Genomic DNA, 13,141 nt, shown 5'->3' on the forward strand with positions numbered 1-13,141 from the left:
GTGGTGTGTGTGTGTATATATATATACATATATATGGTTTATATAAAAAGTTGATTAAAAAAATCAAGTTAATACAGTAACTGCAAAAAAATCTTTAACCTTTGAAAATTACTGTAATAAAACCAAAAAGTCAAGAGACTGGGCTTTTAAAAATAAAAGCCTTGCCACTACCTATTCTTTTAATTTTTGTCTTCTCTGACTTTACAGCCAACCCAAAACGAGACAAAGTCACACGTATGTACACAAATCTTAAGTTGTTCAAGATTTATGTAAGCAATGTTTCTGCATCATGAAGAACAATATTTAAGAGGCTATTTTTATGTTTGTTTCACAGGTTACTATTCTGTTGTGTTTCCAGACTGGCTGATATTTCCACGTAATAGATACCTATCTCTTTTTCTCATTGTTAGTCCACCAATCCTATTACTGAGTGTTATAATTACCATTTTGGTTAAATACCCTCATTTAGTTCTCAAATAATACAATCAAGGAAAAACAAAACCCTCATGTACGGCTTTTTTTTAATAAGTGGGTGTATTTCTATTTTAAAATTTTGAGAGAACATATATTGTTTACATTGTTGCAGCAAACCCTTACTCAAAAGAAACTTCAATTTAGTAACACTGTACGGTAAACTCATCTTTATTACTTCCCACACTGTAGGATAAACTCGTCTTTGTTACTTCCCACTCTGTATAAAAAAGCATTGTTTTTAGGCTGCCACTGCTGTGATTTCAAACCCTGGTGTTCTTCAGCTTCTAAATATGTAAAGTCAATCTTGAAATAGGTAGGTGAGTATAAGTAACTGCACTGGACCTTATTAACAAAACATTTCTATAATCTGTTGCATGCTGCTTCAACTCTAAATATCTGGTTTTCCCTTCTCTCCTGCAATTTTATGACTTTCTGGTTTACAACTTCCTCAGATTCAGAACGGAATAGTAATTAAGGAATAAAATTTAAGAAGCCTTGCTTTTTTGGATTATGAGATTATAGACAGGGGAGTTTCAACTGTGGTACGTGAGTTAACCATCTGACTACAGCAGTTTTAGGTTGCTGAAATTCCTCTGCCCAGCAAGATCCAGTGTTGCTGCAGCTTGGATTCAATCCCTGGCCCAGGAACTTCCCTATGCTGTGGGTGTGGGCAAAAAGAAAAACATTTACGTGTTATCATTAAAGCACTGAAAAATTATCTTCCACAAAACCAAATTATTTATCAAATCCAATGTCTGGCATCAGACACCTGGACTGGATGGGTAATTACAATAGCCATATTCCCAAAAATACAACCTATATAGAATTACTCCTAAAATCATTCTTAGACAAAACCTGCCTGGAAGAGACTAGCTGCAATGCATATAAACACATTTATACCACTTTCTTGTATAAAATTTTTCAAAAAAATTATGGAGAATGCAGTAATTTATAAAGAATAGCTGTTTATGTAAACACTTTATATCAAGAACAAAACAAACTCAGAAAAATGTGATCAGTGTATTACCTTTCACAGATAGGCAACTAATGCCCTAGTATCTCAAAATCCTTTACAAAAGGAGATAGCTTAATACATTCTAGTTCAGGAGTTTTGGCCTTTGGTCTTTGCTACTTTTTTTTCTTCTTTTTCTTTTCATCTGCTTCCATTTTAAGCTTAACTTCTTCAGCTGTAAGAGCTCCCAGTTTCTTACTCTTTGCTTTCTTAACCTTTTCCTTGATGGTGGCCACATCAATTTTAGTTTCAGTAGAAGCTAAATAAGTTAGAAATACATGTAACAAGATTTATCTTAATATCAGAGTACTGCTGTAATTGAAAGGTCATGTTATAAAACTACAAAACATCTGCTGAAAGTTAGAAATTTCAAAATGGCATAATTTATATGAACAATTACTCAATTCAACTATATTAAAATTACATTTTCCTCTTAAACTGAAATTATTTTCTTTTCCATATATTGGAACTTTTTCCTTAATACGCCAACTTTCCCATTAAAGTAAATGGGAAGTAAACTTTCCCATTTCTTGCCCATTGAAATAATTTAAATATATTTAGCTCTTCTGGCTTCAGTAATTTTAGCTAATCATGAAACTATAGGTCAAAATCTACTTCATCTAATACCATATTAAAAGCTTAAATAGTTTTCTAAATATTAGTTCAATTAATGACTAGTAGCATTTCATTTAGTAAGATTTTGGTAATAATCTGAGAACATCTGGAGGTCCTAACAGAACCCAACCATCCTACCACCAAAAACCTTGAAAACAGAAAGAAAGCAGTGAAGGGAAAAAAAACAAAAAAAAACGAAAAACCTTTCTCTTACATTTAAAGAATAGTTTTCAGGACATAAAAGAATCACAAAATAAAATGACATCATACAAATGACCCAGCAACTTGAGATAAAACTTAAAAGCCTAATCCTCCACTACAGTAGAACAGCTACACTTCTAATCAGTAATAAACTGAGATTAAACTAGCTACTGAATACCTTCAAAGTACATAACTGACAGGCTATACAAACTAGAAATTACAATGCTTATGTTTTTAACTTTTATATAAACAATCATCTAAAGAGTAGGATACAGTATTTTTAAAGCTGTTAACACCGACATAACACTACTATTTTAGTAATTTACATCTGGCTTTGGTGCAATGCTGCTGGTGACCTCCCTACCCTCTCTGAGCCACTGACCACTTTGGAGAATACCTGACAGAAGAGCACAAATGTTACTAGTGGAAAAGAAAATGCAAAAGAGGAGATGAGAGATCAAAATGAGGCTAGGGAATGAGAAGAAAAGGCACTAAAAGTGTTTTATCTGAGTGTCACTTTTAGTTGCCCCTGAATAAGAAAGATCTTCCTGCTCTTTTAACCTAAGGGGATGAGAAATCCATGTTAACAATACAAGAATCAAAATTTAAAGCCAGAGGTCACACAAGTAAACAAAAGCACTACTTTTGGTAAGCTCTTTTTGAGAGGCATGATAGCAGAGCTCAGGGATCTTATAGTTTTACTTTTTACAGCGGGTTCACCGCTCTGGTTCATATCTTTAGTCCTTCCTCAGCATAATCAGAAGTCAGGAAGGGACTGCCAATTTGGGATACTATTAAATAGGCACTAGCCGCTACTAAACAATAAATGACCTCAGTCACCTCTTGTCCCTAGGGTTTGTGATTAATGAAATGCTGAGAATTAATGACAGGGTTATTTCTTACCAAAGAGAGTCAGACAAATTCACTATGGGTTCACTTTTCCTATAAACAGACTTTTACATCAACCAAGAGCTGGAAAACGAGCATTACCTTCCTTAGGTTTCACAACTGGTTTCTCTTTAGGTGGAATAAAAGCTTTGTTTCTTTCCTCTTGTCTCTTACTAAGAGCTTCAGCTTGTTTAGCCTACATCATTAATAAAAAAACTACATTAGTAAAACATTATATGGCTAAATTATTCAAGTTTCTCTGAACTTTTGCAATTATTGCTTATTATTATAACTTACCTTTATTGCTTCCATTTTCTGTCTCTTCTTTTGACTTGCCTTCAAAAAGTATTCACCACTAGCCAATTCTTTATCAATCTGTTGAAAGCAGTATAAATACATACAATTATATCAGAAATAATGTAGATGAGAATTCCTAAAAAAGTCATAGTGACCTTGAAGAAAAGACAGTAGAGTCAAAACTCTGATTACTTTGTAAGGTAGCAACACTAAAAGAAGGAAATGTACTTCAAGCTTAGGGGGATTACATTCCTCAAAGTATGTGTGAGGGAAAGTAGGTGATGCATTCATGAAGTTCACAATAGACTGCTTCAGATAGGGTAGAAGGGCAATGATTCAGAAACGTGTGAGAGGAAACTGGAAAGATTGTTTTGGGAAAGCTTGAAGAAACTTGGATGACAGGTAAAGGAGGTGGGGATGTGATTTAGAAATGACTGAAGGTTCCTGAAGTGAAAAGAGCAAAGCAGCATTTTATAAAAGGTACAGAAGAAGAAAGAAGAGATAAAAGCCTGGAATAGAGATTTTGGCATACAAAATGAAAAGCAGTAACTGCCAGGATGTGGCAACTAATTAAATACTAATTAGAGAAAGCAATAGCTCATTCACTCCATATACAGTTAACATATAACTGGTCTATTTAATACAGAGCATTAGTATATCTAAGGCAATGTTGTTCTAAACTCTTTACAAGTTCTCTACAATTTACTAACTCAATCCTCATTAACAATTCTTTGCGGTAGGTATTATCCCCATTATATGGAGAAACTGAGGCATGGAGAGGTTAAATAAACTGTCCATAATTACACAGCAAATAAGTCAAATGAGACATCACTGATTCAAGCAGCTTATGGTCATACAAGAGAAAGGTAACTACTAAGTACAGGCCAGGACCATATGAAATCTATCAGGTGTTATGGAAGCATGTGGTTTAGAAACTGGATCACTCTACTCTCCCCCAAATAAGTTTGCTTTTGGCTTCACTTTCTTCCTTTTCCAGAGCAGACCTCATGATCCAACATTGCCATTGTTTTTTTACTGTGATGACCATTCCTTTTTTATCTTTGACCTTTCATCAAATCTTCCCTGAAAATCTACAAACACAGGGCTATGGGGAAGACAAGATAGGGATGAGTTTACATGCTGAGCACAAAGAACTAGTAGAAAGGGAAGACTTTAACATACTGCCAAGGGAGAGAATAAAGAAACAATCCCCCTCAGAAGACAGGTGAAGACAATTCAAAGAAGAGGTAAAGAAAGGACTGATGCAGATGAGGGCGGAAAAAATGTGAGAAAAGAGGAAGTTGAAAGCGTTCTTCCCTGGAGATCTCAAATATTTCAGTAAAATAAAAGGCAATGTTAGGAGTGGGAGGATGCCTAAAGAATTAAGAGGATGAAGAGAGCTGCTGGACAAGACTGAAAACCTGAGGCTGGAAATGTTTTTTTTTTTTTTTTTGGCTGAGGTGGTTACATGTATAAGTTCTCAGGCTAGGAACTGAACCCACACCACAGCAGCAATCTAAGCCACTGCAGCGATAACACTGTATTCTTAACCCACTGCACCACATGGGAACTCCTGAATTTGTAAGGGACACAGTCCAAAGATAGGACTTCTCTCCAGCTATGTTTAGCGGCCACATTAAAGGAAAAAAGTCAAGTTCTAAGACTGATCCAAGTCTTAGAGTTCTGTTGGGCAAGTGTGATATAAGGAAAGGGAGTATGAAAGAAGAGTAATGAGCAAGACAGGAAAGGAAATTTTAGAAAGGAAATGGTGCCAGAAGACAGCTAACAAAATGAGACATTCATATATTAGAAAAAGGATTGGGTAATAGAATTTAAGATTTCAAAACAAGAGCAATCATACAGCACATGGTCACATGAATGATGCGAAAACACTGTGGACTAAATCATTGAACTGTTTTATCCATGGAACATTTACAGTGGCTACTGATACACAACTGACACCAACCACCTTGATCCAGACTACACAATAGAAGCCTCCATTCCCCACCCATAAACAGTTCATTCAAATTAAGCCTATTTAAGAAACAGCAAGGTCCTAATGTCTAGCACAGGGAACTATATTCAATATCCTGTGATGAATCATAATGAAAAATATAGTGTATAAATATATATATAGATATATCTGAATAACTTCGCTGTACAGTAGAAATTAGCACATTGTAAACAATATATGTCAATTAAAAAAAAAACAAAACACCTTCAGTTTCCTGTCTCTCTACACTCCCAAACATACACAGAAATTCCACCTAAATACCCTAAAAGTTTCTGACAAAGCAGATTAAAATGGTTTCCCCTCATGTAAACAAATTCAATACTGACCTGACTTTCTGGCTGTGGTGGTGGGAATGGTGTATACTCTTTCTTAGTAGTCTTTTTCTTTGGTTCTTTGCGTTTATTCACATTTTTGTGCTTGAACTGAGGCAAAAATCTCTCCCAACTCTGTGATCTTAACTCCGAATCTTTTGCCAGTTCTCGTTTAATCATTAAGGTCTGGGGTCAAGGCAATATATGAACAAAGTAAACATTTTTCATTTTAAAAGATATGTTTTCTCAAACTAAGACATTATAAATAGTTACTATAAACAACAAAATTAAAAGGAACAGTTCTTAGTCTCTTCGGTAAAGATTAAAATAATCCTATAAAAAAATATGTAATCTTAAACAGACATAATTAACCAAGCATCAGAAAACCATTATAAATTTAGATTAAGAAACACAATCAGGAGTTCCCATAGTGGCACAGTGGTTAACGAATCCGACTAAGAACCATGAGGTCGCGGGTTCGGTCCCTGCCCTTGCTCAGTGGGTTAACGATCTGGCGTTGCCGTGAGCTGTGGTGTAAGTCGCAGACGCAGCTCGGATCCCGCGTTGCTGTGGCTCTGGCGTAGGCCGGTGGCTACAGCTCCGATTGGACCCCTAGCCTGGGAACCTCCATATGCTGTGGGAGCGGCCCAAGAAATAGCAACAAGACCAAAAAAAAAAAAAAGAAACACAATCATTAAAATAAATTGAGATGAAAATAAGACTAAGAACTTTTCAACCATTATTTCATTAAAACCTTTAAAGTTCAACTTTATTATGAAGTTGAATTATTGTTATTAATAAACAGAGTTCTTAGTGATGTTTCCTATAAGCAGGAAATTTTCAGTAGCACCTGAAATACCACAGGGAAAGAAGGCAGTTTCCCGTGATCAACAAAATCAGTATTTTCACATTTCCTTCACTCCTTTTGAATTTTATAGACACAGCGTAGCTCAAAATAGTTCTTTCACCCCAATCTAAGAGTGACTTTTTAACTTGATCAAATTTAAGGACTATTTAACAAATATCCATCATAAAATAGCTCATTGTACCATGGTTACATTTCCAAGAATGATCGTGATTATTGTACATACAGGCATGTATAACAGATCTCTCTCAATAAGCCTATAATTTGAGTGTTAAAAAAAAAGTTTTAATCCAATCTGAACAATTCCAGACTTTACTTTTAAAAAAAGGCAGAATTCTGAAAGATCACATCTTTAAATATAGTACGTGGGCTCATAACCTAAGAAAACTGGATTGGCGACATCTACAACAAATTCTATGAAGCTTATTTTCTTTGTATTAGAACTATATCAATGCATTAACATGCCCCCTTCAATAGTTTTCAAACTGTATTCCACCAGAAACCCAAGTTTCCAAGAAAGCAATTACAGGACTGGGATAGAACTGAGTGGTCGGAACTCGACCTCTAATTTACTCCAAATAGCATTTCTTTATCTGTTTTGTGTATCAGGCTTTCATAAAAGACTAACTTCAAGAAAGGTTTCTGTAGCTAAACAACTTTTTTACTGTTATAGAGTAACATATAGTGAACACTCACTTTAATGTTATAAATTGGATGAATATTCTTCATAGTGTCTAGGACTACTTTTCGAACCTGAAATTTGCAAAGAAAAATGAGGAGTTAATAGAAACAGTATCTCTAAAGATTTTCTCTTAACATTTTGTCAAGCTAGTGAAAATGGTCATAAAAACACTAAATTAACATTACATAAAAATTCAAACAAAATTATCTTGAAGTTTTCTGAGCCTGATTTCTACTGGCTGTATAGTTTCTACAAATCCCAAGATCTGTTCAATTCTCCAATCATTGAAGCTCATGTAATTATACTACATTTCTTATGTTTGCTACAGACTGATATCTTAAATGCCAACTTAAAATCTGTAGTGGAAGGAGTGATGATATGCAGACCCTTTAATTCAGGAATGGATCCCTCTATAGTTACAAAAGGTTGGCATGATGCTAGAGTCCAGGAAAGATTATTCCCTCAAATTACATGAATAATTTAGTAATGGGAAATCAAAGCACATTCTTAAATAGTAATTATAAAACAGTAATTATCCAATGAACTATTAATATTATACCCATGTTATTTTATCTGTTCTCAGCTGAAAATTAACTGAAGAGAGTAAACAGTTCTCACCTCTTTTAAGCCACTAAAAGGTCCAATGGCTGAAACCGTGTTTCCCTGAACCATAATGTAACAGTTTGTTAAGAGTTCCAATGCCTATATCAAAAGAGCAGTAAGTTGAAGTTCAATACACTGAAAAACTACTGATACAGGAAGATATACTTTTTCACTAATAAAAAGTACCTTCAATGTAGATCCTTTGGGACCAATAAGCCGTTGTCTTCTTTTTACAAATCTTTCTTTGTTTCTTACTAAAGAACCTATTTTAATGATGTCACATGCAACATCATCCTGAAGAATTCGTACTGCCTTTTGGGAGAATCAAGAAAATACTCCATCAACATTCTTTACAAATATATTTCTTTTCCAAGCCAAGAAATTTAAGCACAAAATGAAAACTATGCAGGGAACAGCACAGTGCTATATATTGTTTTTAATACTGATGCAAATAAAGCAAAGTCTCTGTAATTCTAAATTTACCTGTTCAAATGAAACACTCCTTGCTAAGAGTTTTATTAGGTCTCTGGCCCTAATGATGATGTATGGATCAAAAGTCTTCTTTGTTGTACAGACAGTCATGCTTCCCTCAATCAGGTCCAGAGTTGCATTAACATGCTACAAAAAGAGCAAATAAGCCATTGTCTAAAAATGAATTCAGATTTAGATAATTACAGAGCCTATCCTAACCAAACTATGCGTTTCTGTGCCATTCTGTGCTCTCTCTCAAAATCTATCAACTGTGCTTGAAGAAGCTGGGTAGTTAATATAAACAACTAATACTTTATTACTTTCATACTTCAAAGAATATAGGAAACTCAGGCAATTGAGAGCATTTACAGTTGGCTTTACAATAATTTATACTTATTAGAATAAAGATTTCTAGTTAAAAAAATACGTCAATCAAAATAAGGCCATGTTCAAGACATAAGGTAATAATGTAAAGCTTTATAATTTCCCTACCCTGGCTGGACCCAGCTCTAATCCATTATCTGCTCCCTAGAGTGAGAATGGATTTTCCCCTTAAAACTTTTTTATAGCTGCTTTGTATTAGATAAACACAAAGTAAAAACGAATTGGCATAGGTTTAAAAATAAAGGCAATAATTAGGGAAAATATGTATTAACTTTCAAAAGGAAGAACCAGATTTCAATAAAGCAAATAAAAATGCTATTTTCTAATTTGTGAGCATAATTTGAGAATATTTCAATATAGTGGATAATAAACAATGAAACATAAGTATGTATGCATTTACAAAAAAAAAAAAAATTGAGTCTAATCCCAGATGCAGGCATTTGTAAAACATAGCATACTGTTAACTGAGCCACTCTCATATCCAGTGGGCACATATGACTGCAGAGCAGTTCCAAACCTCAAAAAACATTTTCTATCACAACCTAGTGTATGTATACAAACACACACCCCAAAAGTTTCATAAAATAATACTTATCTTTACACCTGTGATACATTGACATATTTTTTTAAGGCTCATTACATGCACTAAACTGACTTACTGGTTCACTACAAGGTCCCAATCTAGTTAGAAAATAAAATAAAAACAAACACACTGCTCTAGGGGTATAGCAGCAACAACGAATAGGGAAAATGTGGCCATACCACATCTTTCATTTACAATAAAAAGCCAAGCCATGCCAGGAACATGCCTTAGCTCAAACTGTTCATGGCAACTACCATAGCAGAACAGGCATTCCGAAATTTGGAGTTCGCAGGTGAGTTTCAGGCAGTCTGTGAAGCCCCTAAACATGTAAAAGCATGTGAATTTTTCAAAGTAATTTATTACAAAATTACAAACGAATGAACTATAAGGATAAAACTTACTTACTTTGTTTAAAATACCAAAGGAACCATATTAATCATATGCCAACACCTTAAAAAAAATCCATCAGCACATAGTCACTTACTTAAAAGTAAAACTATAAGCAAAAGCAAAATCTCAAATATATAAAATATGCATACATGTTCATTCAAGGCTTTCTGTACCAATGGCCAGCACTCTTTCAAGTAAGCCTCTCTGTATTTTGGGAACAAAGTTGCAAAACTGCTCTCCTCCAAGAGTCCTCTGGGATTGTCCTCTTTGGAAAAAGCTGGCTCCTTCCAACCATCGGGAACAGTGAGGAGTTCTGATTCATCTACAAAGAGCGAAAAATCTACACATCAGATTTAACTTCTTTTGGATATTTTCTGAACACTTGTATGCATACATTCACAAGCTTCCCAATACTCTCCTTGCATTTCCTTTTCCCCTGCCTTTTATATTATTAAAGAACATGCCTCTGTTATAATCGTCAATATTAAATTGATTAGAATTATCCACACATGTTCCAGTTGCCTCATAAGACAAAGTTCCTCCTTTGAGCCACACTCACTGGCATATGCCTGACAGAGAGTGGATACTCAAGAAACTTGTATTTCACTACACTATCTTAGAGTTCAAGATACAAATTCCATTTTGTTTATATTAGTGTTTTAAACATAAGCAACCTTCAGACTTAACTGAAGTGGAGTCTTGATGTAAAAATATTTTCGGAGTTCCCGTCATGGCGCAGTGGTTAACGAATCCGACTGGGAACCATGAGGTTGCGGGTTCGGTCCCTGCCCTTGCTCAGTGGGTTAACGATCCGGCGTTGCCGTGAGCTGTGGTGTAGGTTGCAGACTCGGCTCAGATCCCGCGTTGCTGTGGCTCTGGCGTAGGCCGGTGGCTACAGCTCTGATTCAACCCCTAGCCTGGGAACCTCCATATGCCGCGGGATCGGCCCAAGAAATAGCAACAACAACAAAAAGACAAAAAAAAATATTTTCATGTGTACATAAAACTTTTCAAAGCTGATCCTGGTGTACACTTTCAGTTAATATTCACTACTGTGGGGTTTTAGGTTTTCCAAAGAGCTTTCATGTGCCTTATTTCTGTATACCTTCATGACAACTAAGAAATGAATCAGTATTATTCCCATTTTATAAAAGACATTCAGTTCAAAGTTCAAGTGAATAATAAAAACGAAGTAAAGCCTAAGAAGGAAGACACAAAAGAATACCTATGTTCCCTTTTCATTCACATAAAATTCAAAAACAGGCAAAATTAAAACATCCTGTGCATAAGTAGTGAAGATTATAAAGAAAGGGAACAGAATAATTGACATGATTCACAATGGTTACTTTGGGTCCCTAAAGAGATATCTGAGAGTTGTAAGCAGGGGATTTTGAGGGTAAGGTAATGCTCTATTTTACTTTATGGTCTGTTTTGTTTCACTTGTTGGTTTTATTCTGTAAACTGTACACGTACTATCCTCTTTGCTATATACTTTACTTACTTAGGACAGCAACAACAAAACACCTTTAGTATTTCCTTAATGCCAAAGGAATGAGAGTTCAAAATTTTTAACACTTTCAATAAGACTAGTTGAGCAGGCCCTGGGCTATTTCTCTGGAATAGAGAGAAATGAATAGAAGATATATTTCTTCTATTCATACTGAACGAAATAGAAAAACAAAACTACAAAGCAAGAGAAAAGTTTAAAAATTATGCAGTCAGGAGCTGTGCTGGCAAATGCTTTAGCAACCTGACAAACAAAAATAATGATAAACTTTCCAAAGTGTCTTTCCTAGCTGACAAACTAGTGCTAAAGACAATGGCAGCTACCTTCCATCACTACGTCTGTCTGAGTCCTTCATTATCATTCTACCACTTGTTCACTTTACAAAAAGATCTCCCAGAGTTGCCCTTGTGGCTCAGGAGGTTACCCTAACATAGTAGGTTAGCCCAACATAGTGTCCGTGGGGATGCGTGTTCAATCCCTGGCCCCATTCAGTGGGTAAAGGAATCAGGTGTTGCCCAGACTGCTGTGTAGGCCGACAGCTACAGCTCGGATTCAACCCCTAGCCGGGGAATTCCATACGACGCACGTGCAGTAGTCAAAAAGAAAAAAATAAAAACAAAGCAAAACAAAATGACCTCCTACCCCCGCCTCATCCCATCCCTCATTCTGTCAACGACTTCCAGCCAATGCTGCGAGTGTTAAGACTCCAAACTCCCTCCTCAATTTCGTTCTTAATACTCCTCCTTACTTTCACACCCTTTTACAAAAAAACGCATTCTGCAACATCTCTACTTTGGAGACTTCTAGCAAAAGCAATTAGTTAGGAACACGTTGCCGGCACCTTACTGGTCTTCTAGAAAGTCTGCCAACAATCCCAACTGGGAGCAATTACCGGTACTCAACCTCAAAGAACAGACTGAAGGCGGAGTTACACGTTTCTAGCCAGTGAAAGACAAAAATACCAACTTAAAACCCACAAATCCCGGGCTTTTGTCCTCACACAACCTCACCTCGATTCTCTGGCTTCGGCTTCTGACGGCGAACTGCAGCCGGAGCGTTCTGCTGGGAGGACGCCATCTTCAAACTGCTTCCGGCGACACCTGGAAGCGAGTCCTTTCTTAAATCCTACCAGCTAAAATCCCCGTACTCAAAATGAGTTCCGCAGAACGCAAACGAGGAGATCTGCGCAGTCTCCGTGTGTGCACTGCATGCTGGGAATTGTAGTTTAACAGTGTGGGCGAGTCGGAGAGGGTTTTATCCACGGTTTTCTCGTAGCCTCAGGGTGTAATCCGTAACTCGGGACTCCAGGCTTTAGGCGGAGTGCAACCTAAATATCATTGATATCACTCATCTTTGTATAACTATTTATATGACCATCAAATATGTGCTAGGCGTGGAGAGGTGGTAGACGTGAGAATACAAGGTCCTTGAAGTCAAGAAATGACAGTAATAGTTACCATTTATTTTGAGACTACCTTGTGTTGGGTACTTTATTTGCATTATTTCTAATCCTTGAAACAAAAGCAGAGTTAAAACTCTAAGATTGCTTTTTTGTTTGTTTTTGTTTTTTGTTTTTTGTTTTAATTAGTTTTTCCAAGCCACTGTTTCTGATGGTTACTTTCTAAGGTCGTGCTATTTCTCTTTCTAAGCCGCAGGGATAGAAACTAAGCGATGCTTCTGAAGTTTTCACCTAGTCTAAGATTTCCTCAAATGACTAACTCCTGCCTATTTTAACATTGCACATAGCTGGCGTCAAGATGTGGGGCTGGAGTTCCCATCGTGGCTCAGCGGTTAAGGAATCCAACCCTGGCCTCACTCAGTGCGTTGAGGATCCCAGGTTGCAG

General features: G+C 36.1%; 2 protein-coding genes across 3 annotated transcripts in view; one reads left to right on the plus strand and one right to left on the minus strand.

The window, feature by feature from the left end:
* GLIPR1 (GLI pathogenesis related 1) overlaps window positions 1–501 on the plus strand; it is a 54,894-nt gene extending 54,393 nt beyond the window's left edge. For both annotated transcript variants that reach the window (XM_047787220.1, XM_047787219.1), the window contains exons 6-7: window positions 208–234; window positions 335–501. In XM_047787220.1, the coding sequence (XP_047643176.1) occupies window positions 208–234; window positions 335–480 (173 nt within the window). In that variant the 3' untranslated portion in view covers window positions 481–501. The remainder of the gene's footprint in view (window positions 1–207; window positions 235–334) is intronic.
* On the minus strand, window positions 190–12,445 carry KRR1 (KRR1 small subunit processome component homolog). Its single transcript, XM_047787218.1, has 10 exons — window positions 12,308–12,445; window positions 9,940–10,112; window positions 8,446–8,580; window positions 8,149–8,274; window positions 7,978–8,061; window positions 7,374–7,430; window positions 5,828–5,998; window positions 3,488–3,565; window positions 3,293–3,386; window positions 190–1,745 (listed from the first exon to the last, which is right to left on the minus strand). Exons 1-10 carry the CDS (start codon window positions 12,372–12,374, stop codon window positions 1,603–1,605), a joined length of 1,128 nt encoding a protein of 375 aa, XP_047643174.1. The 5' UTR covers window positions 12,375–12,445; the 3' UTR covers window positions 190–1,602.
* Between the last annotated feature and the right edge of the window lie 696 nt (window positions 12,446–13,141).

Source organism: Phacochoerus africanus, chromosome 7 (assembly GCF_016906955.1).
Source record: "Phacochoerus africanus isolate WHEZ1 chromosome 7, ROS_Pafr_v1, whole genome shotgun sequence".
Classification (NCBI taxonomy): domain Eukaryota; kingdom Metazoa; phylum Chordata; class Mammalia; order Artiodactyla; family Suidae; genus Phacochoerus; species Phacochoerus africanus.

Excerpts from the sequence above, each read along its gene's own strand:
- KRR1 (XM_047787218.1), bottom strand. The coding sequence starts at position 12,374 with ATGGCGTCCTCCCAGCAGAACGCTCCGGCTGCAGTTCGCCGTCAGAAG. Across the intron at positions 10,113-12,307 it reads GCCGAAGCCAGAGAATCGAG|ATGAATCAGAACTCCTCACT; the intron begins GTGAGGTTGTGT and ends CGCTCTTTGTAG. Across the intron at positions 1,746-3,292 it reads AGTTGTGAAACCTAAGGAAG|CTTCTACTGAAACTAAAATT; the intron begins GTAATGCTCGTT and ends TAACTTATTTAG.